The sequence below is a fragment of the Crotalus tigris genome, unplaced genomic scaffold, assembly GCF_016545835.1.
Source record: "Crotalus tigris isolate CLP2741 ecotype Arizona unplaced genomic scaffold, ASM1654583v1 scf7180000019259.915256, whole genome shotgun sequence".
Lineage (NCBI taxonomy): Eukaryota > Metazoa > Chordata > Lepidosauria > Squamata > Viperidae > Crotalus > Crotalus tigris.
In genome coordinates this window covers 113,178-139,550 of record NW_024097459.1, presented here as the reverse complement: position 1 = coordinate 139,550, position 26,373 = coordinate 113,178, and the positions used below count along the sequence as shown (strand labels likewise).

The 26,373-nt window shown below is 40.3% G+C and overlaps 1 protein-coding gene across 1 annotated transcript in view; it reads right to left on the bottom strand.

The window, feature by feature from the left end:
• Positions 1-8,226: 8,226 nt before the first annotated feature.
• Positions 8,227-26,373, bottom strand: part of INKA2 (inka box actin regulator 2) — a 36,039-nt gene continuing 17,892 nt past the window's right edge. The window contains exon 2 of the mRNA XM_039361369.1: positions 8,227-10,126. Within this exon, the coding sequence (XP_039217303.1) occupies positions 9,092-10,126 (1,035 nt within the window). The 3' untranslated portion in view covers positions 8,227-9,091. The remainder of the gene's footprint in view (positions 10,127-26,373) is intronic.

Genomic DNA, 26,373 nt, shown 5'->3' with positions numbered 1-26,373 from the left:
CCTTGACTTATGACTATAATTTAGCCCACAATTTTGGTTGTAAATCGCAATGGTCATAAAGCGGGCCACCATGTGTCCACAACTGATTTTATGACTTTTTTGTGGTGCTTGTTAAGTGGACGTATGATCCTAAAGTGAACACATGGTCATTAAGCAAACCCTTTGCTATAGGGTGTTTTTTGCTGGAAACTGAAAATAAACATCAGTATCTGGCAAAAGCATCATAAATTGTGGTCAATATCACTGCAGGGAATTGCAAACAGCTATAAATGCAGGCTGGTTGCAAAGCACCCAAAATGCAGTCAGTGAGGGAGAGGCAAACATCAGAACTTGACAGTCCATTTTTCAAAATAAATATATAAAGGTCAATGGACAGATTCAAATTCAAAGGTGCAAATGACAAGAGATGGCAATTTTAAAGGAGGTGAATTATTAATGAGAACAAATATGTTATTAAATGATCATAGATCCAAAATTCAAAGCCTATGATTTCCTGATTTACCTGACTTACCCCCTAAGGAGTAAAATCACCATACACTTGGCAGTTGGGATAGGTTGGTTACACCTGTCTGTTGGTATCTAAGGAATGTTATGTGCCTCATTGTTTCACTGTGTGAATGATTCCTTATATGATTTCCATCTTTTGTGTGATAAACAATTGTGATTTTTATCAGATGCCTTGTGAACCGATAGGGCAGAATTGAATGCACGACTGCCCTTGTTTGGATTCATACTTTACATTGAGCCAAAATACTAAAAGTCAAACTCAGGTATTACGTTAGTAAAATAATAAAGGTGGGACATAAATAAATACTAAGTTAAAATAAAATAAACTTAAGTTTATGCCTTTCAGTATCATGGAAATCTAGGAAAATATGTTTTAATTAAAAGAATATTCAAGAATGCATGCATGGAATACATCTAGAGACCTGCATTCCTTATTATTCCACATGATAACTGTGAAATAACTGGACAAGAAAGGGTGGGAGGAGTAATTAAGGGGTGGGGGGGACATAATGTGGTATTGTATTGAAATCCCATGCTAGATGCAGGAATCTAATGGTATCTCATTAAATATCTATTTCAGGCTAATTAGACCCCTCCCATTCCTAAAAATGGTAAGTCATTTTATATCAGCAGGCCGTTATTTAAATTTCAGGAAAAGTCACTAAGGCAGTAAGACAGCAATTATTGGTGCCTTTGAAATTCTAACTTGAGCAAGATTGTGCGTCTACATTAGAAGGAACTTACAAGCATGACTGCAGCTTGTATTGTGTTTCTCATAATTTGTGTCGCTGTCTGTACAACATTGTCAATGCTTACTTTCCTCTTGTGGGAATACAGCCAATAGTCTAATATAGATTCTGCCAAAACTATAACTGATTCACAAACCATACCTCTACCAGGACAACTTTCATTTATGGTAACATTTCTTGGATTTTTTTAATGACTTAAATTATTGCATTTTTCCTAAATATACGATTTTTGATAATTTGGGAGGCAATTTGCATAATCCCCAAATGATTTTGAACATATGGCAATTTAAAGTATGTTATGGCAGTCCATCTGTGCACTGTATCTGATTCCAGCCAGGTCAATTTTCAGTGGGCGATGGATTGAGGAAGGTGGGGTAGGGTTTAAGATTTTCATACTTTTGCTGGTCATGAAATAGAGCAAACAGATGGTTCATAGTTATCCACAGCAGACTTTGAAGCTACATCTCATTTTAAGGTCCATCTACATTACTGTTAGACCCATTTAAGCTGTAAAGTGGAGGTGGAAGGAAGTGACCTATTGTTTTCTAAATCCTTTTCTAAACACCTGCAGGCTTCCTGGGCCTCATACCTATTTTTAACCTCAGAAACAAGTATGCTGTCTTGAAAAAGCATTTGTGGATTCTCCAACTTAATTTCTCAATCAGAATGTTACTTACTGGTAGGAAATGTGGGGTAGGGACTGTGAGGATAGGTAGCTACTTAGAATGGCTTATTTAAGTCACCTTATTGTTAAACTAAGTTGCAGGCGTGGAAGTATTTTTTTATTTGGGCTCCTCTTTTGTTTTTAGTATGTTTTACTATGTTTAAAAGAAGACTAAATCTATATCAAAAATATCTCACTTGAGAGATTGAAGGCTTGGAGGAGGGGTATACAATGATGTAGGAGGGATGAAGAAAAAGTGTTGTAAGGGGTGGTGCTGGCAGAAGCCAGCAGCATCTAGAAGTAGCCTGTGAAATTGATAAAAGAGCATTGAATTAAGGAAATTAGTGGCACTCTGCACCAAAGTTATAAAACCAATAGAACATAACCATATAAAATCTCTCATCAACAGAAGCAATAAAAACCTGTAATGGACTTTCGTGATAGAACCAGGAATGCACAGCTGTTCTCTTTCCCAATTCACACTGTGCCTCTGTGCCTGATTTTAGGCACAGATCTAGTACTATTCCAAATGATTGATAAACCTTTTTATAAACTTACTTATGCAGGAATAATAAATATAAGATCTGAGAAGCACTTCAAAAAAATTGGTTGTCAGGGCTTGTATGGAAAGCTCCCTCTGCAAAAGCTATCAGCTGTGTCTGGCCTGGAACCCAAGCAAAAATGCCCCCAAGGACCAGTGCCTAGTGACTGGAAGGGAGGTTTGTGTCTGCTGCAGCCTAAAGCTAGCAATAGATAGGCAGATCCCAACCCATCTTCATTCACAACTACATCACTGATCAATTTTCCATGACAAAAGATGTGTTGGGAGTTTAGGGGAAATACAACTTAGAAGTTGGATAATTGAGACCGATTCCTTGAATGGAGAATGAGAGAAAGGTAATATCATGAGGATATGTGTTATCAAAAGAGTTTCTGGGCAAGTTTGAGCTACTTTTAGGGGAAGGCGAGGATGAGCTCTTTGGGAGGAAATAATGCAGGGCCAGCTGAGCCAGCAGGGATCCTGTGTGCTTTTTGTTTATGATGACTACATAGAAAATTTGAGGAGGATGCTTAAATATTCCAGGCTTTAATTCAGACAAGAAATGCAGAAATGATTTGTTCAGATAAGACATGAAGAAATAATTCAGACTGGAGGCTAAAACATATAAAGAACGGTTGCAGGAATTGGGTATGTCTAGTTTAATGAAAAGAATGACTAGGGAGGTGAAATGATAGCAGTGTTCCAATATCTGAGGGGCTGCCACAAACAAAGGGGGAGTCAATCTATTCTCCAAAGCAGTGGTTCTCAACCTTTTTAATGCTGCGACCCCCAACCGGTCGTAAGTCGAGGACTACTCAACTGGTCGTAATTCGAGGACTACTCAACTGGTGCACCGTTTGCAGAATGGGACTTTTGGCGGTCCCAGCAGGGCAGAGACAGCCTGGACAATTCCTATTGGCTTTTGAAAGCCAATAGAATTAGACTCTATTCAAGAGAGTCTATTCTATTGGCTTTCAAAAGCCAATAGAATAAAAGGGAGTAGCACAGCTAAGGAAAAGGGGGAAAAAATGGCGGACTGTGTTGTTTGGCGACTCCCGTGAAATGGTCGTTCAACTCTAAATGGGGTCCCGACCCACAGGTTGAGAACCACTGCTCCAAAGCACCTGAAGGCAGGACAAGAAACTGTGGATGGAAACTAACCAAGGAGAGAAGCAACCTAGAACTAAGGAGAAATTTCTGACAGAACATTTCCCAAAGGAAAATATCATTATTATGGTCCCTTCTTCTCTACCCTGAAACATGGTAATAGGAAGAATTTCTGTCTGAAACCTTTTCTTTTTACTACCTCTTTTTCACTTATCCCATCTTATATAAAGGGGACAGTGTTCTGATGCCTTCAGTGCAGCTGTCAGGAAAAGGCAGTAGAGCCAAAGGTCTCTTTCTCAGGACATGTTCCAGTTGGCTTCCTTGTCAGACAGCAGGAAAACAGGGCTTCTGACAGCTGTTGTGGGGAGGATTAAACCATTTGCTAAGAACCAGGTGTCATGGCAAAATCGGCTCATGTTACCTTATTTATAAATCCTCAAGTAGTGAGCTTGAACAGGGCTCTTGTTGCTTGTGTGTGAACAGGCAGGCTGGGGGAGGAGTTTATGGTGATGAAAAAATATTAGAAAAGGCAGGTGTGTTGCATGATTTTCACATGCATTTTACATGCTGCACATTAGGCGCAATAGCTTTCATTCTCTTAGCTGCATTTGTAAACATCTGCCACAACTTTATATTTTATCTCTCAAAAGTTATGAATTCTGTATGGAGAGATACATCCTTCAACCATATATTTCTTTCTGATTTATATGACTTATTTGCATAGTACAGCAGTTAGTTGCTGCCTGTCCTTGAAATATTTTCCATTTTTACCTGAATTGTCACTGGAATTAAAGTCACACCTCATTGCTGTCTTTGGACATCACCCCAATTCCTTAAAATTGACTCCTCTGTATGTAATGGATTTTAATATGGTTTCACCCACTATCCAGGATAGCTACTTTTCTGTTTCTTGGGTTAAAAAAAATGACTATCATACTGAGTATTTTTTCTTGTGAATTTCCTTTGAAAAATTATTTTAACTGGCAAGAGTCAGAGAGCCATGTAATAGCCACTCTAAATGTCCACATTAATTTGTCAAGAATCCAGAAACCTGTGGCAAACCAATGGTCTTGACACATTAGATTGTTGAGAACATTGCAAAATGCCTACCAGAAACCATCCAGATCCATGAAGTGCCTGGGTAGGTCTAGGGCAGGGGTAGGCAACCCAAAATACTCAAAGAGCCACTTGGACCCGTTTCCCACCAAAAACAAAACATCAGGAGCCGCAAAACCCTTTTGATATCTAAAATGAAGATAACACTGCCTATATCCTTTTTTACCTTTATTATAGGGGTGTGTGTGTGTGTGTATGGACATTTGTGTGTGTGTATCTATATATGTGTATACATATATATATACACACACACACACACACACACACACACACACATTAAAAATAAAAGTAAAAATATGACTCTTGGGAATATCCATACTATTAAAACAATGATCACCAAGAGAATGCTTTAAGAGAATAAAATTACATACACACAAAGTTAAAAAAAGGATATATGCAGTGTTGTCTTCATTTTAGATGTCAAAAGGGTCTCTCTCTCTCTCTCTCCCTCCCTATCTGCCCTTGGTCTGCCACTCCTCTTCCCCCACTCTCTTTCTTCTCTCTCTCTCCCTCCCTCCCTCTCTCTCTTTTTCTCTCTCTCTTTCTCTCCCCCTATCTGCTGCTCACCTGGCAAGCTTCAAGCTGTTGTCCAACAAGCTCAGGGGTAAGCAACCTCGTCTCTTTTATGACTCATGGACTTCAACTCCCAGAATTCCTGAGTCAGCCTAGCTGGGCTAGCTAGCTCTCTCCTACCCTTCCTGCTTCCTGCGCAGGAAAGGGAGGAGCTCCGCCCAGTAAGCTTTTCAGCTCCTCGGAGAACACTGTGAGTGCACTCTCTTTTACACATACACACACACACAAAAAAAAAACACAAACACACACACACAGAGAGAGAGAGAGAGAGAGAGAGAGAGAGAGAGAGAGAGAGAGAGAGAGAGAGAGAGAGAAAGCAGGGAAGCGCAATTGCCTCTCTCTGTCTCTGTCTCTCTCTGCAAAGGCAGAGGAGGCTGGGAGCCACAGGGGAAGGCTCAAAGAGCCGCATGCGGCTCCAGAGCCGCAGGTTGCCGACCTGTGGTCTGGGGCTACCTACTTCAGATGATTTTTCTCTTGCTTGCTAAGCAAGGTCCTGGGGGACTTCTGCAATATTATTTTCGAGGATTCTAGGCATCTGTTGGATAAAGTTGGGGGAGCCAACTCAATGCTATGTACTGAGCCCGCCCAGAGAAAAGCCACATTGCTACAAAATGCAATTTCCACCTGTACCTCCTTAAGCATTACAATAGGATACAATAATTAAGTTTTTAAAGCTGCTGTTAGATCAAATAGTACAAAGTCACGCTAGCCTGATCTTGTCCATCGGGTAACCAAAGCCATCTCTGTATCAAAGAGGAATCTAAACACAGAATAGAAAGGATTCAAAAGAAAGGATTCTAAAGCTTCCTTTTTCCGCTATGTATTCAAGATGGACAATGATGAACATTTATGTTATTTATATGCAGTGCTTTTTTTGTAAAAAAAAAAAAAAAAAGGTGCCGGAACTCACACACGTCATACAATCTGCCTTGCCTACCCTACAAGGTTCCATCCCAAAAAGGTGCCTGAACTCCATTCTGGGCGTTCTATGACAAAAAAAGCCCTGTTTATATGTAAGGGTGTAGGTTTATACATATGTTGTATATAGCATGTTTAAAGGTGTGTTATGTGTGTGTACACTTTTGAGAGCAAGCAACAAAATTTCATTTTTAATGTGTGCCAATGTGCCCACAGTAAAAATTGACAATAAAGGTTATCTATTCTATAAACAAGATATTTCCTTTAATATTTTCTGAAATCAAGTTAGTTGTCCACAGGATCCAACACTTTTAATCAGAATGACAAAAGCAGTATCATGCAATCAAATGTTTTGACCCTTTTGTATGTATATACATTTACACTAAGGACAGAATTGATCTCATGATGCTGCTTTTAAAACCCCACCTACCCATCCCCATCCCAACATGTCCCGAATCTCTGACTATCTTATGATTAATGATTGTAGCTATGATATATGAAGTATGACCTATCACTTTGTTGTTTGTATGTACAATAAGAGTTTATGTATTGGAGACAAATTCCTTGTGTGTCCAATCACCCTTGGCCAATAAAGAATTCTATTCTATTCTATTCTATTATTATTTTCCACTAGCTTGGATAAATATGAATGTTGGACATTAGCCAAAAAAATTTCATTGGTTTTATAAGCAAGGATCTCACCAAATGATGGAGATGAATAATAATCTTGAAATCACTAGCAGTCCAGAATCCTTTGAAATCCTTATAACTCTTCAATTGTTATGTTAAGATATAGTTAATTTTTTATTATTAAATTTGTTTGACACCCATCGTGCTGCAAGATTATTTCTGTGAGATCAATCACTTTGGAAAAATAATGTGATCTTCAACTTATTGGGAAGCTCTTTACAGAGACTAAGAAAAGTGCTTCCAAGCCTGTGGAAAAAAGAAAATGTATGCTTGTTTCTATGCCTACAAAAGATCTTTCAGCATCTTTTGATTCCTTCTAAGGGCAAAAGTAGCGTGTGTGTTATGCCTCTGTTTAATTCATTTGCAGGAGTAAAAAAAACACACTCAAGCATCTCCAGTTAACAGTCTCCTGATGGTCTTTAAAATTTGGCTGTTTGCTTTCGGTAGCTGAAACAGAAACATATTTTGTGTAATTAGACAGCACTGGCACTTATGGCTTTTTTTGTCTTCTCATTCTATGAAAATTATACAGTGCCTTCACTGACATGTCCTAAATTATTAACAGAAGTTAACATTTTAAATAGATCTGAGGTTGTATAAACTAAACTGAACTCTATTGCAACTTGAAGGGGGGATGTTAGATTATTATACATACAGATGTCCATATTCAGGAAGGGACAGGATCTACTTTCTTTTAATCAAACTGTATGCTCCTCATTAACAAAAGGTTATATTAATTCCCAAATAATGAAACATTGTGTATTAATCACTTTGATAGTACAGAGTGGTACTATCATTTGAAAGAAACAGGGATTCCATGGGCACAGATTCATATGCCTAGAGAAAGCTTATCCATACGAGATATCCTGATCCCATCAATCTCTTCTCATTTATATCTCATCCTTCCTTTCAGAGGGCTGAGAGGTATATATGGAAGTAAAATATACCTTTATTTTATTCCACAAGAGAACCCTGCCAAGTGATCCAGGTTAAAACACAGTACCTGGAACAAAGTCGCCACTAAATTCCATGATCAAATAGGACTCAAGCCTGGAATTAAAGGCTCGCTATGGTTATGCAGCATAGTTCTTATTGTACATTTCCCCCCAGAATATAAGGGTTCTGATTTGTCTTTAGTATCTACAAGATTTTAAGTATCTCCTAGAAATTTATAGTAAATACAATGTTCCTGATGTGTATTGTAGCTTTTTGACACAAAGGCTTTAGTGAGTTTCATTAAATAACTGCTGTTATAATTGGTTTCTTCATTTTCTTATGCAGACAATATAACAGTTTGCTAAAGAATGTATGAATGTACAAACAGTCCCATTTGGAGACAGATTGGAGAGGAATGTCACTTTTATTAATAAACTCTTGGGGGTCCCTGGAGAAAACTACATTTTTGCAACTATGTTCAAACACAGTAAGAAATTCAAAATGAAAATACAAAATCAGGAAAAAGTCTGGTAGAACTCGGGATTTCAGTGAGGCATCTAGAGTTTAAGGCTTTGAAGGCAAAAATCAAAGATGAATAATTCTTGCTCATCGGGATGTGGGAGTGATGGGAAGGCTACCAGTAACACAGCACTCTTTAGACATATTCTAATACAGGATGGATTGTGGTTGGTGAGACAGAAGTAATTATTTTCTAAAAAGAACAGTTAAAACCAGAAGGATAAACTGGCTATACCAATTCCACTCATCTACATTCAAGTCCCACAGTCTGTCTCTTTTTACAAACTTACATCTCATCTTTAACTTCATTGTCAAGTGCTTATTCATTTGCCTTGTGCATAATCCAGGAATCAGTGCACACACAAAAAAACAGAGCTTAAAAAAATAAATCCAATCACACACAACAGACATACACATAAGTGCATGTAACACACACTCACACTTGTGACCTAATGCTCTGTTGCAATTTGACCTGGAGATTAAGTGAATACATTTGGCAAATTTGAAGCTTATCCAAACGATCAACACTGGCAAGCACTACCCTAGGAGACTTCTAGTTCCATTTATGAAATACATTTTGTCATATAAGTTATGCTTGTGGTAGTAATGTCTAGCTACTTATATGTGTTAACTTGTTCTATAGAAACCCTCTTCTTCACTGTTTCCTCATCCTGGTCCGAGTCTGAAAAATATTTCTTTCCCTATTCTTACTTCTTTCTTTCTAGTTTTGGGCAGAACAGTTTTAGCAACTGAAATGATGAATCTTGGAATTCAGACCCAGACTGCTGTGTTAAAGTCAAACCCTGACTGAGTCTGTTCTATTGTGGTGTGGACTTTCTTGCCATGGGGTTTGGGCTTGACTTTCCTTCCTTCCTTCTTCTCACACCTGTTGGCTTTGTCTTGAGAGTTTGGTGTGCTCCCACGAATTGGGAAGTAAAACAGCGCCTTCTTTTTGCCACCTGCTTGGGGCTTTAAGATCTCAGTCTCTTTGTTTTTTGCAGGCAGCCAGCAGGACTTCTGTCTTAGTAATCTGTCTCTATCTGGCCGGACACTCCTTAAAAATTTCTTGAAGAGATTGGCTGTGAGGGAAAATTTCCTACAGAATTCTTGGGACTTGCTACTTGGCAGAGATGCCTCATTTTTTTCTCCTTTTCTGTCTATCTCTGGCAAATCCAACCAATTACCAACTAGATCAGCAAAGATGTTATCACCCAGAATCAAAGGTTGTCTGTTTCTACTTTGAGACATTAATGAGCAAGTCCAGTCTTTGTTCTCATCAGAAAACCAACAATCCTTACAAACTGACTTAGTCTCATATAAGCAGCTGGTATCTTGAGTAAGCCAACTGCTTGTTGTGTTGTCACTAGATGACTCCAACATTCTTGGTGAATGATACTCTGTTGTGCTCGCAGCTGAAGAGGGTCCACTGTCATTCTCACTACCTATGCTGCTAAGGGATGAAGCTATGTGTTCATGGTTAGTGTCTGGCAAAGAAATATGGCAACATGAGCTGGTAGAGTGTGACACAGGAGTTGAGCATAAAAAGGCTGAAGATCTGTAGTTGTCCAAATAATGTTTTCCCAGCAGGGTCTCACTCTCTTGGCTGGCATCAAACTTTGCCGTTGGCATCTCCTTATTGTTTTGACAATACTTATGCTGGCCAATTCCTGAAACCTGGTTTGGGTCACTTGAAATCTCCAGCTGTTCCAAAGCTGTCTGGACCTGGAGCAGTTTCAGTTCTTGCAGAGCACCCATCATGCAGTTCATCTGTTCATGCAGCCCGTCCCCAACCTCCTTCATGGATAACTGTTGCAAAAGAAAAATGCAGAGAATAAAGGCAGAATTCAGTAATATGTATAACTGAAATATATGTGAATATAAGTGAAATCAACTGTAAATTACTTCTGTATCTTACATGTATCATAATATATTCCATTACATTCAACTTTCATCCTGATTTTTAAATGTTCAGTTATAAAGTTCTCACATTACATGCCTCTGCTTATTATTATTTCTAGTTGCTAATAACAAATAAGACATATATTTTGAGATAATTTGATCTGAATGCATTAATTGGTTGCATCATTTTTGGTCTTCTTTGTCTTTCATCATGCTTTTTATTATTGAAAGGATGATTTTAAGTAATGAGCACATACCAAATTTTATTCCTTTATTTTCTCAGGCATGATATATTTTTAATCAATCATCAAGAAACATTTGAAGAAATTACCCCTATTATCATGTGAAATTTTATTGTTACCAACAAAAGATGGTTTAACTTGTCTTAATTCTCAAAAGCCATAATCACAAATCTATGACTTTCCTATTTAAAAATTCAAGAATTATATCCACAATCCCTCAACCTTTGTTTATTCAGCTAGGTTTACAAAGACATTGTGGGAAAAAAACCTGACAATCTTAACCTGTATTTCGGTCAAACTCACTGTAATCACTTTCTGTGCAGTGCTGTTGTAATGCAGCCATAAAATTACCACCTATATGCATGGCTTACAATTACACCTCCAGCATAATCCGCTTTCATGTTACTAAGCATGCTCTATCTGCAATTTCCATGTCTTTGGGAGCCGAATGTCACTGACATTGTTCTTCAGAAACCCGTGGCTCTATGACCCTGCAGCTATTTCCAACTGTGTTCTTCTGTAATAAGTTTCAAAACCGAATTCAGGAAGAGCTGAAGTAGAAGCAAGAATCCAGTCTGCCTGCCAGAATGTATACAGTATATAGCTGCTGAGCACGCTCCTTAAATTCAGTTACCATTTCAAAATTCTGTCTTTCTGGCCAGTTTACAGATAAATCTAAGTCCAAATCAATCAACCTTCTGCACAAGCCACAGCTATTTTCTTTTTATAGACCAGCTATTATGTTACTCATGTGCAGAATCTTGGAGGGGGGGGGACATCTGTTATCTAAGCCTCAGAGAAAACTATCACCTTACCTCTTTTCCAGGTTTGCAGTACTGTCTCTCTTTCTAATCTTTTCTGCCTTGTAAATGGAACACGCTCACTCTCTTTATCTGAAGCTTTATAAAACTGACTTTGGAAACATCTTGGATGCTCTCATTGGACACTTCCCATCAAATTTCCTTGCAGGCCAAGTGGTGTAATCAGGCAATGATGAGTGACAATGGGTCCTGAAGTAATGATTATGGCTGATATGAAAGTCAGCATATGTTGTATAGCCGGGCTGTGCAGTTCATTGATTCAATTAACCCCCCCTTTTGGGGAAAAGGAGGGGGGAATCCTCCTAAACTAGGTCTCATGTGAGAAGGAGCCATTAGGAAATATGAGTATTTCAGAAGCCCTTGTTCTCTGCTTCTACTGAGAGAGGAACTGGAAGAAATACAGCACTAAGGGTCTTCCCTAGAGAATAAGATCCATCACTCATAGCATTATGGCCTGAACAAAGATAAAATTTGTCCAGATTTTAAGGCTGGAATATTCACATGAACTATCTTAAGTGGCAGAACTATAAATTGAATTTCTCCTTTTTTTAAACATCCACACAACAATCCTGTGAAGTATGTTGGGCTAAGAGAGAATATTTAGCTCACAGGTATCTATTAAACTCAGCAGAAGCCGGTGGATTTGAATTTGGGTCTTCTGACCCCTAGGCCCACATTCTTATTTATTCTACCATACTGGAAAGATCTTTTTATTAGAAACCTTACAAGTGAAGGGCGGGGGGGGGGATAGTGTTAGATTATTATTAGGCATCAATGGCAGTTCCAAGTAAACCTGTATGAAAGCCCACATTTTGCTTCCATCACTTTTTCATTTCCATTTCACTGCTCCAAGACAGGAACAGTTGTCCTCTTATTGAAGGAGAGGTACCCCAAAACACTCACTCCTTTTCAATCTGTCCATTACTGACATGGCAGCAGTGCTGTTTTCAATGGTGGAACTCCTTTCCTCTTTCTATTATAGAGAGTTGAATGCATACTATGGTCCAACAGAATCCACCAGGGCCAAAGGACTATGCCAAAAACGTTTTATGAATACCGTACTTGCTTATTCTTACACATTTTAAGTGCCAGAAACTGCACATACTGTAAATTAAACGTAAGGCAGTAAATTCAACTATTCTTGCAAGAAAACTTTAAAAATCTAATAGAAGTCAGAGAAGGCTATAATTTAGCAAAGAATGTAAGATTGTGATGAGAAAAATGTCAGTAATAAAAGTAAAGATTCAATCTACTTGGCAAAAAACACTGCTGTATCACAAATCTTGCTAATGGGTATAGGTATCTAGTTCAAGCCACAATAATGTCATTGGCATCATGATATTTATACAGATGACAGAAATTGTGGCCCCAGCTGACTCTCCATAGACATCCAAGTTAATAATTTATTTGGTATCTAACTAATACCATCCTATGTGCATTTTCTTAGAAGTAAATTAATTCAATAATACCTATCACAATATAGAGCCGGCTTGCATCACATTATTAACTATACTTTCTCAAAAGCAGATCCTCTTTTTATTTTATTATTTTATTTATGTTCTTTTCTTTTTATTCTTTTTTTTATTGAAAAGTTTTACAAAAAATTACAAAATACACCCCAAACCCACCCCCCTACCCCACTTCCCAGAGCTGATAATAAATAAATATAATAATCATAATTTAACTAACATTAACCAACTATATAAATAAACAAATATAATGCGCTTTAATTCTCTTTTAACACAAAGTAAACAATTTAAGAATAAACTTAATCATATAAACAAATTAAAATCCTAATATCTAAACAACACAGTTGTTAAGATCCTCTTAATGGCTCTTTTCAAAGTAGACTTTTTCAGTCTATACTCTTTGTTAGCATAAGTTCTTTATCATCAGGAACTGATGAATGTTTAATCAAAAGCACTCAGAAAGCACAAGATTATTCTAGGATAAGTATGTTTAGTATTGACTACTATATTGTAGTATTTAGTACTACTACTATATTGTATCTGCAAATTTCAGATAATCACAGAAAATTCAATCTCTTTGTTACCACCTAGTAGTTACTTTGATTTTTGCAACTTTAATTAGTGAAATTTAACACAGATAAAAATGAAACACATGTACACACACATATTTTGAAATAGAAATTTTCATCCTACTTAATCGATATTTCAGATAGCTTATCTTTGTATATATAATTTTATTATATAATCTCAAATTTACATCATATTTTTAAAAAGCAGAACACGCATAAGACTGTTAGCCAAAGTTATATAAAGGCTGTTACATAAGCCACACTGAGGCTGGATGTCTAAAGTCACCAGATTTTGGTGTTCCACTTATAGGAGAATTTGCTATGAAGTCAGTTAAAATAACACAGTGAGTTGCAAGCAACCTAAAAATAAGAGCCAATTAAACACATTTGTTCTTGTTTCTAAGAAGCAGTTAACTTATGGTTTATATAACCTGAAGAGAAATCAGAATGTAAGATTCTTAATGGGAGACTTCCATAGGGAGTCCATGAAGTCACACAGAGAATTAAATTTAATTTTGGCCATAAATTAATGGGATAATACCAGGCTCTGAAACCAAAGTCAACTATAGAAACCAAACTATGATTATAAGGCAGATGTTTTGATGAGTCTTGTAATTGCAAGTATAGTTTTTTTTTTAACTTGAACTGAAAAGCTTTTAGGGTAAAAGTGAAAATCTGGCCACCATAAAGAACATGAGAAATAACCTTAGCAAGAAATTTTCAAGTTGCAGGAATAAAAAAATGATTCCTTGAATGGAAGAACTCAAGACATCTGAGGAGCAATGTTGCATAACCCTGGCCCAATAGGAGAAGGGGCGTTGTCTTACCTGAACGCCTTTTCTCAGCATGAAGATGTAGCATCCACCGATTGGGTAATCAAAGCCCTCCTGCTCAGATTTAGACTAAGACCAAACTTTAGCCACGCCTCCCCTGGGCACTCCTTTCCCAGTTTTGTCGAGGTGAAGCATTCATTAGGTCTGACACAGTAGCTCCTCCTGAAAAAAATCTGCCTAGACTAAGTGTTAAGGGTGGGTGTGGATGCTACATCTTCATGCTGAGAAAAGGCGTTCAGGTAAGACAACGCCCCTTCTCCAGCATGATAGATGTAGCATCCACCGATTGGGACATACCAAAGCCACCCGTGTCCCTGTCGGGAGGGAAGTCTAGGCTTGTGGCTCATGCGTAGAGACTACCTGCTGCAGAACCCTTCTGCCGAAGGATGCGTCTGAGGCAGTGAATTTATCAAGCTTGTAATGCCTTATAAATGAAGAGGGGGAAGCCCAGGTGGCTGCCCTGCAAATTTCCTCAATCGAGGCCTGAGTGGACCAGGCCGCAGATGTAGCAGCGCTACGTGTAGAATGAGCAGTGATGTGAGGAGGAACAGGAAGAGACTGAGTCCTGTAAGCGTTAGAGATGCAGGCCCTAATCCATCTACCAATGGTCGAGGATGATACTTTCAGACCCATGGAAGAAGGTTGAAAAGACACAAACAAGGTCTCCGATCTACGAAATGCAGCGGTTCGCTTCACATAGTGATACAAAGCCCTGCGTACGTCTAATGTATGCCACAATCTTTCAAGGCGGTGAGAAGGTCGCGGACAAAAGTCCGGAAGAATCAGATCTTGATACCTGTGGAAGCTAGTATTGACTTTCGGAATGAAAGAAGGGTCCAATTTTAGGATCACTCTGTCATCCAGAAAAACACAAAGATCCTCCCTGATCGATAATGCAGCAAGTTCCGAGATGCGTCTTGCTGAGGTGATGGCTATCAAAAAGGCTACTTTCAGTGAAAGCAAGTGTAGTGAACAAGATCTGATGGGTTCAAATGGTGAACTGGTAAGAACCTGCAGAACCCTTGGCAGGTCCCATGTAGGGTATCTGTGTACTACAGGGGGACCTGTATTAACGGCTCCCTTAAGGAAGGCCGTAACAGCTGGATGATGAGATAGCTGTACCTGATCCTCGCAAATGAGGACCGTGGATAATGCTGCGATCTGCCTATGGATGGTATTGTGAGACAGTCCCCTGTTTAGTCCGTCTAAAAGGTAGTCCAATAATATCGGAATAGTGGTAGCCAGTGGGTTGACCCTCCTGGTGTTACACCATGCACAGAAACTTTTCCACGTGGCATCGTAGATCCTGTTAGTGGAGGGACGTCTGGAGGCTTGAATTATAGCAATCACTCCAGTCGAATAGGACTGTCTAATTAAGCTCTCCCTTTCAAGTGCCAAGCGGCTAGTTGAAGCCACTGCGGGTCTGGATGTTGGAGCTGACCCTGACTGAGGGAGATGCGATCTGCTGGAATCTTCCAAGGTGGGGAGATTGATAGGTCCACAAGATCTGCAAACCAAGGACGCCTTGGCCAATGTGGGACCAGCAAGATTAATTCTGCCCCCTCTAATAGGAGTTTCCTGATGACAGCTGGAATCAGGAGAAGTGGAGGGAAGGCATACAGAAGTCCCTTGGGCCATCTGCTGCGTAGCGCGTCTGTTCCCTCCGCCCCCCCGTGACGGAAACCGCGTGAAATACCTGGGAAGCTGAGCATTTGCTGGTGAAGCAAACAGGTCTACCTGAGGCTGCCCGAACCTCTCTGATATTTCCCTGAAGAGGTTCGGTTCCTATCGCCACTCCGAGTGGTCTATCGTCGCCCTGCTTAGAGAATCTGCCTGACGATTCTCCTCCCCGGAAATGTGTTCTGCTCTGATGGATTTCAGATGGGATTCTGCCCACAGACCCAATGCTAGGGCCTCCTGCATGAGGGACCAAGATTTGGTCCCTCCCTGTCTGTTGATATGAGCCTTGGCTGCGACATTGTCCGTCATTACCAGGACATGATTCCCCTTCACTATGTTGGAGAACTGGCAAAGAGCCAGGTGTATTGCCCTGAGTTCTAGCCAATTTATATTGTGCGTGAGGTCGTGCTTGGACCATTGACCCTGAGCCATATGTGTCTGCATGTGCGCTCCCCAACCAAACAGACTGGCATCCGTGGTCAGGATAAGTCTGTGAGGCTCCTTGAAGAATGTCCCCTTGTGTATGGCTGGTGACCCCCACCATCTGAGTGACTGTAGAGTGTGGTACGGAACTCTCACCTTCCGCGTGGAGGTACTCATGTTCCGCTTCTGGAAGGGAAGCAGGAACCATTGTAGATGTCTGGAATGAAGACTGGCCCACGGCACTATTCCTAGGCAAGAAATCATCTTCCCCAACAGCTGTGACAACTGGACAAGGGGAACTACCTTCTCTCTCTGGATCCTGCGAACTAAGGATCTGATACCGTCCCTGCGTTCCTGGGAGAGGTAGACCTTGCATAGGTCTGAATCTATCACCGCCCCTAGATGCAAGATCCAAGTGGTAGGGGTGGTGTGGCTCTTCTTGAAATTTACTGAGAAGCCGTGTCTCTGAAGTGTCTCTATTGTAGTCTGTAGATCTAGTTGAGCAGTGTGGAATGAACTGGACTGAATGATTATATCGTCCAGGTAACATTGTACTTTTACCGGTATTAATCTGAGATGTGCCGCTAATACTGCCAGTATCTTTGTGAATACCCGTGGTGCCGAGGATAGACCGAAGGGAAGTGCCCTGTACTGATAATGTCTGTTTGCATGGCAGAAGCGGAGGAATCTGCGGTGATGTGGTCTGATAGGAACATGAAGGTAGGCTTCTGTCAGGTCTATGGAGGAGAGGTAATCTCCCTTCCTGACACTTGCTAGAATGGACTTGAGGGACTGCATTTTGAACTTCCTGTAGATTAGGAAGCGGTTGAGTCCCTTTAGATCTAATATCGCTCTCCATCCCCCTGAGGGCTTGGGAACCACGAAGAGAATGGAGTAGAACCCTTTTCCTTTTTGTTCCGGAGGAACTGATTCTATGGCTCTTATTTCTAATAAGTGTGATATTGCTGTGTCCACTAGTTCGGCCTTGTGTGCGTGTCTTGAGGCGGGGCACTGAAGGAAATGGTCTGGTGGTATGGACTTTAGTTCTAGGGCTAGACCGAATCTTATGGTCTCTCTCACCCAGGTATCGTTTGTGGTGACCTCCCAAGTGTCGCTGAACAGGGTTAAGCGTCCGCCTATGGGAGGGTCCAATCTGGCGTCACTTAGACCTTCGGAATGGACGGCCTCCCGCCCCCCTGAAGGGACGCTTGGTCTGGAACTGACCCCTGGCTCCTGAATTCTGGCGGTCCTGTTGGCGATCCTGGCTGGGGGAGAAGGATCGGGAACCTCTGGGCCAATCCAGGACTGCCCTGATCGAAAGGGCTGCCTCCATCCCCAAGAACTTCCGGCCCTGAAGGACTGCCTGCGAAATTCTTGTTGAGGTCTCCTATCCGTCTTCTTGGACGGATGAGCTAAGGTTTTTCTCTTATCCTTCCCTTCAACCAGGTACGGCTCTAGGATTTGGCCAAATAAATTCTTGCCACTGTAGGTGTGTGTAGCAAGACGCCATCTTGACTTTAGGTCAGCCCTCCACTGTTTGAGCCACATGAATCTGCGGGACGCAACTGTGGCTGCAATAGATCTGGCCAAAAATTTGGTGGAGTTGAGGTATTCCGCCGCTGTTACTAGTTTACCTAGAGTATGATGTGCGTGTACCTGGTCTGGAGGAATTAATGCCTGTAGTTCCCGGAGCCACATGATAGAAGTTCTCGCGAAAAAGGACGAGGACGAAGACGCCCTGATGGCCCAGGCAGAGGCCTGGTGAGCCCTGTGGAGAGAAAACTCAAAACGTTTATCTTCCGCCTTGAGATGTTCAGCCATGTCTCCAGGAACAGTGGATGTGGAGAACAAAGATGTTAATGGAGCGTCCACTGTGGGAACCTCTAGAATGGAAGAGAATGCAGAAGATACATTATACAATCTCTTTTCTGTGCTGTTAGGAGAGGGTAGGGTGGCCAGTGAGGTCCACTCTTTTTCCACCGTCTCGTGGAAAACAGCTGGACAAGGAACTTGTTTTTCCTCTACCACCTTTCTAACAAACAAAGGGTTTGACTCTTGTGCAGCCGAGGTAGATGGCTTGGGTTCCTGCTCCAAGACCAGGTTGGCTGTTGTGCAGGCTTTTAACAAAAGAGATTTGAATAGGTTTGGATCAAAAAGCCCCGATGTTGGGGTTGGATCCTGATTTACCTCCTCATCCTCAGACATAGGTCCTTCAGTTGTCACCAGGTCAACAGATTCAGTCTCCCCAAACTGAGAAATACCTGAACCCGCTGACTGGGATGTCCAGTGCGGTCTGCGGGCAAGGGTGGAGAAGGTGAAACCTGTGAGGGACAAGCTGCTAAGGAAGAAGACATGAATTGATTGAAGGCCTGGTGCATAAAGCTCTGAAACTGTTGAGCCCATAAGGATCGCTCAGCTGAAGGCACACCAGCAGCGGTGGTCTCAGGAGTATGCGTACTAATGTTAGCAGGAGAAATGGAAGGCCCTGGCAGAGGGGATATAGGGATATGTTGTCTAGGAGCAGATAGACTGACCTGTTCAGTTCCCCTTTGAGGAGACCCTGCCCTGGGGGCTTGATAAGACGGCACCAGTGAGGGCTCATAAGGTGAGCTGGCCAGAGAAGCAGGGGGAACCAATTCAGCTTCTCTGGACCTGAGCCTTTGTGCTTTGGAGAACTCTTGCTCCAGTGCCTGGTGTCTCGAGGCCTCTCGCTCAGCAGTCTTGGAGGGTTCTTTGGTTGATAAATGCTTGGTTTTAGCTTTTTTCTCCCCCCCCCTGTATTTGAATCAGAGGATCTGCGTTTTGCTTGAATGGGGGGAATATCAGAACCCTGCAAAGCCTGAGGAGACTCACCATCTGCCATTGTGCCCAGGCTTTCCAGGTAGGAGAAGCCCTGGGGTGGGGGTAACTACGCAGATCAAGTTGTCCGGGAGGGAAGCTTCCCACGCCCTAAGACAACCACAATGGCAAACAGCCAGAACAGCTGTCTAAAACTGTCTGCTGGGCCCTGCCGGCACAGCGCCAGGAGCTAAACAGAACAGGTCAGGAACCCCACAATTTAAGATAATAGGTGTTATTATTGTTATTATTATTTTTATTTTACTTTATCTTATTTTATTTTACTTTTGTAATCAATCTCTGAGAAGCAATGCGTCGAAAAAACAACAGCTAAACCCCCAAGAGGACCCAACGCAGTGAGTCACTAATGCTAGGCCTGAACTGGAGGCAAACAGCAACCTTAAAATGGCGACCACGCCCAGCACCAAATTCAAAATGGCGGCCGCAGGTCTTCTTTGTGCCTAAAAATGGCCTCTCCTCTTAGTCAGAGCTGTAAGACAGCTTCTCCAGCCTCGTCTTTGAAGTCCCCGTTCAGGCAGGCAAAAAGACGGAGGGAACCTTACACACACTTCCCCCCTTACAGCTATAAGGCACCACAAACTACTTGCGATTCTGCAGCCTGGGGGAGTCTCTGTGCGATCCTGGATAGAGCCTCGTGGCCACGAGGCAAGAGAGAAGCTCTGGTAATCAGCTGAATTCTCCAGAAACGCTGGCAATAAAAATTGTTATCACACGCAAGGGAAGCCTCCCTCAGTGTGCTGAACAAATACTCTGAGCTGAAAACTGCCTCAGGGAAAAGCTCCGACGATCCACGAGGCCAATTAGGCCCTCTGGAAAGCAACTCTCTAAGGTTGCTAATTCACTGTCCTTTACTAAAAAAAACAAAAATTATGTAAAGAGTACACTACAGGAAGCTATATTAACAATCCTAATGCTACACTATTTAAACTAACAATTGCTGAGGAGCTAACAAAACTGTGTCCTCTCTGAGCATAGACTAAGACAAAACTGGGAAAGGGGCGCCCAGGGGAGGCGTGGCTAAAGTTTGGTCTTAGTCTAAATCTGAGCAGGAGGGCTTTGATTACCCAATCGGTGGATGCTACATCTATCATGCTGGAGAAATATGTGTTCCCACATAAGGAAACCTGGAACTGCATCCCAAGATATATATAAACTCTCACCTGCTCTATTGGAGTCCTGTTAATTTGCCATTTATACATCCTATAGTTGAGTCAAGCAAAAACTAAATGTTTGGAGTTTTAAAAATAATATGTTATCAAATAACAATCTACTACAAACTTTTGTTTTAGGCAAAAGGAAGTCAAGAGCCTCAAAACATTCACTTCAAATCCTGGAATGTTTTTTTTGATATATACTACATCTGAAGAAATTATGCCATATGTGAAATCATAAATTACATTTTTTGTTCAAACACAGCAATTCATTGTGCATTCCAAAAATTAAGAAATGGAAATAGATGCAAGGAAATAGAAGGAGAAATAGGTTAAAAATGTCTCCATAGAACCTTATGGTAGACAGCAGGGTCATGCACCAAAAAATAAAAAATAAAAAAATCTTGGTATTTTTTCCTAATGAAAAATTTATTTCAAACAAAATTGCTTTCAAAATCTATTTCAAAGAAAAAGAGCATGTCAGTGACATTCTCACATAGATGTACTAGTTGTGCAAAACAGTACTTCATTTAATTATGCTTGTACAGTACTGTCTTGAGTATTTAGAACCTGGCATAGCAATATTGCTTTAAAAACACATGTAGAACATTAATGTATAATTAAAATGTTAATTTTCCCCAGACATTATTTTTTTTAAAATAATGCCCAGTCTTAATCACAAGTATAGCAGAGCTTAATGATCTGAATGACAGATGAACTGTCCATTATTTTCCTGTTTTATTATAAAACATTTCAGTATATAGAGACATGGACTGATCTAACATACTCTATTCCTGATTTCTCCATCTCTCTCTCTTTCTGTCACTCAGAGTCAGATTCTGCCAGGCTTCCCTGGAATTTGGTGACATCCAATCCCCTTGGGCCACACTTGTTTTCATTTCTAATTTGTCACCACATCTGTTGTTCTGGAGGAGTGTGTTCATATTTTGGTACAGAGCAGGGTAAGAGTGTGATAACAGAGCCCAACTGAATGCAGGGCCAGAAAAGAAGCTTCTCATAATTGGAAGGAAGACAGATGTCCTTCCCCTGAATGAAAGGTGTTGCGAGAGGAAATTGTTGTTCAGAGAAACCCTGAGAACAGGAAAGAAAGGATTGCCACAGCAGCTCTTAACAACAAGGGGGAGGAAACAGAACCTCCAGTGAACAATATTTGTGTTATTGGAAGAGGATGTTATAATCAGCAAAAAAGGAATGTATAGAAATTACATCAATACCATTGAGGAGATGGTTGGATGTTAAAGCGATAGATCCAGGTGCTTGTATTAAGCATTTTTTCAAAGATAGGTATGCAAATGCTGCAGAATTTAAAAAGATGCCTGACATTAAAATAAATCTTTTACTATAAGAATAAAATCGTATATTAAAAAAATAAGACTGACCATCTTAGACATATGGCAGATGCATAGCAACTGCAGTAGCACTTACTGTTCCATAGTGTTTTCAGTACTCTCTTGAGTGGTTTACCAATGTTAGCATATTGCCCCAACAATTTTACTGACTTGGAAGGATGGAAGGCTGAGTCAGCTTTGAGCTGGTCAGGATCAAACTCCTGGCAGTCTGCAGAGTCAGCCTGCAATACTGAATTCTAACCACTGTGCCACAAAGGAACCTTCTGCTACAAGGAAGTTCCAGCGGTCTACTTTAACAAATTCTTTTCAAAATAGCAGATGAGCTGGTATGTCCATCATGCAAGGTGGCTTTACTCTTGCAGGTAACATTGGCAGTGAAGAACATGAGTCAGCATATGTCAGACATTTTAAGATGAGATGGTCACTTCTTAACATCTTTTAATGGTAGCATTGCTTCTCCTATCCCTTGTCAGCAAACGGGATTATGTGATCAATCTGATCTCGTGATAACTGAAAACCAGGCTCTGGGATAGACCATGAAAAGACTTCTAATCAAATGGGGATTGTGACTTATCAGAACCATGTAATTCCCTCCCCACTACTTTTTTCTACCCCTGCCCTAGTGAGAAAATGAACATTAAGTTGGGATTCCTAATATCTCCCCGCGTACAGAAATAAACTAGCATAAACTTTGGAGTACATCAGAAAAAGGGAATACAACTATTTGTTTAGCAGCTGTTTTGGACTATCTATAGTTAAGTAGCCTTTTTTATTCTAGCTGTAGTTGATCCAAGTAACTCCAAGAAGGTCTGCAAACCAGATTGTTTGACAGCTCTGCAGACAATAAAATTCTCCCTAAAGCAGTGGTTCTCAACCCTTTTAATGCCGCGATCCCCAACCGGTCGTAAGTCGAGGACTACTCAACCGGTCGTAAGTCGAGGACTACTCAACTGGCGCAGCACCGTTTGCAGAATGGTACTTTTGGCGGGCTCAGCAGGGCAGAGACAGCCTGGACAATTCCTATTGGCTTTTGAAACCCAATAGAATTAGACTCTATTCAACAGAGCCTATTCTATTGGCTTTCAAAAGCCAATAGAATAAAAGGGAGTAGCACAGCTAAGGAAAAGGGGAAAAAATGGCGTTGTTTGGCGACCCCCGTGAAATGGTCATTCGACCCCAAATGGGGTCCCAACCCTCAGGTTGAGAACCACTGCCCTAAAGGAATATTCTCTCCTTAAATAAATAGGAGAAGGCATACATTTTATCTGTCCTTTCCACTCACTCCTCTCCCCATCCCACCCCATCCCATTCCACTCCACTCTATCCTTGGAATAGGAACTGGAAAAATAATGAAAAGGTAATTTTTTAAATCCTCAATTGTTCCTTTCTTAAAGGTGTTTTAGCTAAATAAACTGATATACTTTAGCAATCAGTTATTTTTTGGATATTGCTTAAATAAAAATCTTTTGCTTTGGTTACCTAATTTTTGCCACAGAAAGCACCATCCTATTATTTTAATTCAGAAGATTCTTAAAACAAATGTAAGATTGAAACCAGACGTTTTTCTCTTAGGACTATTGGATAAAAAATTAGAGAAAAATGGAACTTTGTTACTATATGTGTTGACTGGAGGAGAATTTTATATGTGCAAAACTGGAAAGAAACGTCAATTTCCACAATGGAGGAATGATTGGAAATAGTGATGGAGTTGGCATAGATGGCAAAACTAATTGTTTTAATTGGAAGAAAAAAAATTATGCAGTTTTGTTTCTGCTTGGAAATTGCTTCTGGACTTTACACTCAAAATAGAACAAAATTTAATTTGTTGTTAGGTTTTGAAGATTAATTTGTTGTTTTAAAAATGACTAGTAGTTACTAAATATGTAAAATAAAAATACTAACTGTATTTAGTATTCTATTGCATCAAAAAAGTTGGAAGTCACTGCTTTCTTTTTCTCTTTCCCTTTTATTTTGCATTCATTTTTCATCCTTGTCCTATCCCTTCATTATTTTTGTTTCTATTTGTATTTTATATTAAACAGAAAACCCCCAGAAATCATCCTATTAGGGATAACTCATGCTGCATGAAAGAGAAGATGAAACCTAAATTTTCAAGTACTTAATATTACTTTTAGTTAGCTGTTTGACTTGTTAAAATCTGAGTGAATGTGTTAATTAACAAAATATTTCAACTTGACAGTGACAGTGATGGATAGTGCTAGTAATTGGCATGGAAGAAGCCACAAATTCTTAAAAATCCCCTTCATGAATATTCTAAGGCATAACTAAAATGTTTTCAGATGCAATTGAGTCACTTCACAGTTGTACAGTTCCCCACATCTGGACTGGCCAGGGTGTCATGTTGCATGATTTACAGAGTATTATTTTTTTTTTAAAGTCCAAGGAAACTCTCTTGCATGCATGCTTTTGAATAAATAAAAAACTAGTTTCAAATGGTTTTCGACTTAAATATATTTTGGGTAATTCTCTGTTGATTTGTACAGACCAAAGGAATTTACCCAAATTTGATTTCCCCACAAAGTAATCTACCAAAACATTTACCTTTTAGTCATGTGTAAAAGGTATTCTAAAGTTGGCGCCACATGGATAAACTATAAACCACATTTCCATGTCCTAAGGAAGAATGGCAAAGACTGAGTAGTTGAGTCAGCATTCCTTATCCGGACCTTCTCTAACTAAATATGCATGCAAAATTTCTATCACTTTTCTGCTACTTCTAGTACAAGTACTTCTTAGAATAGGCTGCCAAACTACTTATCTATAATTTACTTTTCATTTTAGCTTTCCATTTGCCCCCTGTCCCCAACTATATTAAATTTCTGTTAAGAAATTGGGGATAACTTTATTTAGAATGGAACTGGGAGATCTGTATCCCTGTCCTCTTTGCTTACTTATTATCCTCAGTTTGCTGAATATCCTTAAAGTTGCAACTTCTTTCTGTCCTTTTTGTGCTGGCTTTGGCATAAAGATCAAACCAAATGAACTAAGCATGATTTCAGCATATTTTTCATTATCTCTGTTCCCCTCTATACTTCTCCCCACCCACCTGATGTTTGTCATTACATCTGTAGCTCATATAAAGATGAAGCCATTGTGTGCCTGTGCTTGCTTATGAGTTTTTACCAAAAAGTATGCTATAGTTTCCTATTTCAAAAAGGAGGAAAGCATATATTAGTTATTTATGGCCAGAATGATGCCTGTCCATATTCCACAAAGCAAATAGTTGGCATGAGGAAAGATGTAATATGACAGCATCCAAGTGACTACTTGGATACATGTGCCACTGCATTCTGGATTATCTAAAGTTTCCAGACAGTCCTCAAGAGTAGCCCCATGTAGACCAAATTACAGTAATTTAGTTGAGGATAACAAGGACATGAGAAACCATCTTCAGTGCAACCTGTTCCAGGTAAAGCTGTCACTTGCACACCAGACGGAACTGTGCAAAAGTACCTGGGTTGATTCTGAGCCTGTTCTTCCCCATGCAAACCCTGACAGCCTCCAGACACACTACTCTATCTCCCAATGGGTCTGAGATGGAGATACTTCATCATGAACTCTCAATGTTTTTATGGAGATATTTAACAGATAGAGAAAAAGACTGAATCCTAAGGCACTCGATGATAAACCACCTAGGGATCCAACCTCTCTCCCCCATAATCAGACGTTGGATTTGCTTGGTCCAGAACAGTAACAAAAGCAGCTGAAAGATCTAAGGAGCAGGACAGTGATCCCACTCCCACTCAAATCCCATGAAAGATCATTCATGAGATCGACAAATACAATTTCTCTCCCATGCCCAGATCTGACTTATTGCCAAGAATCTAGGTAATCAGTACAGGTAGCTCTTGACTTACAATCATAATTGAGCCCAAAATTTCTGTTCTTAAGCAAGACAGTTCTTAAGTGAGTTTTGTCTGATTTTATGACTCTTTTTGTCACAACTGGTAAGTGAATCACTACAAGTGTTAAGTTAGTAACACAGTTGTTAAGTGAATTTGGCTTTCCCATTGGCTTTGCTTGTCAGAAGGTCACAAAAGGTGATCACATTACCCTGGGATACTGCAACTGTTGGCAACTAGCAAGTATTTATAACAGTGTCCAAATTTTGAAGATGTGACTATGGGAATGCTGCAATGATCACAAATCACTTTTTTCAGTGTTGTAACTTTGAATGGTCACTAACAAGTAGTTGTAAATCAAAGACTAAATGTATCCTCCAAACCCCTCTACAACTGCAGCCCTGCCTGCATCCACAAAGGGAAGATTAGAGATAGGCTCACAACCATCCAGTTTTGTTGGATCTTGCCCTGGCTTCTTAATGTGGAAAAACCAGTGCCTCTTTAAGGACCTCTGGCATTTCCTTTTCTATTAAAGAGGAATTGATTACAGCCTGGATTTACGGTAACTCCCATTCTCCTCCCTGCTTGAATTAGGCAAGTTTAATCCACAGCTAAGGTTGCAGAAGACTCTGTCCACTTGGGATTTGCAGGCTCAAGAGCCAACTAGAAACTCGGTAAATTATCACATTTGTCAGTAGATTCTGCCCATCCAGCTTCTATCTCAGAGCCAATGCGAGCAATTTCACTCACTAAAAGTGCACTCAGGTGATCATGCTTTACACTGACTTCTCCTTCTGGCCCATCTCTCTCCAAAAGACTCTGGGATATTTCAAGCACAAAACTGCTTGGCATTCCACAGATGTAGTAAGAGTAA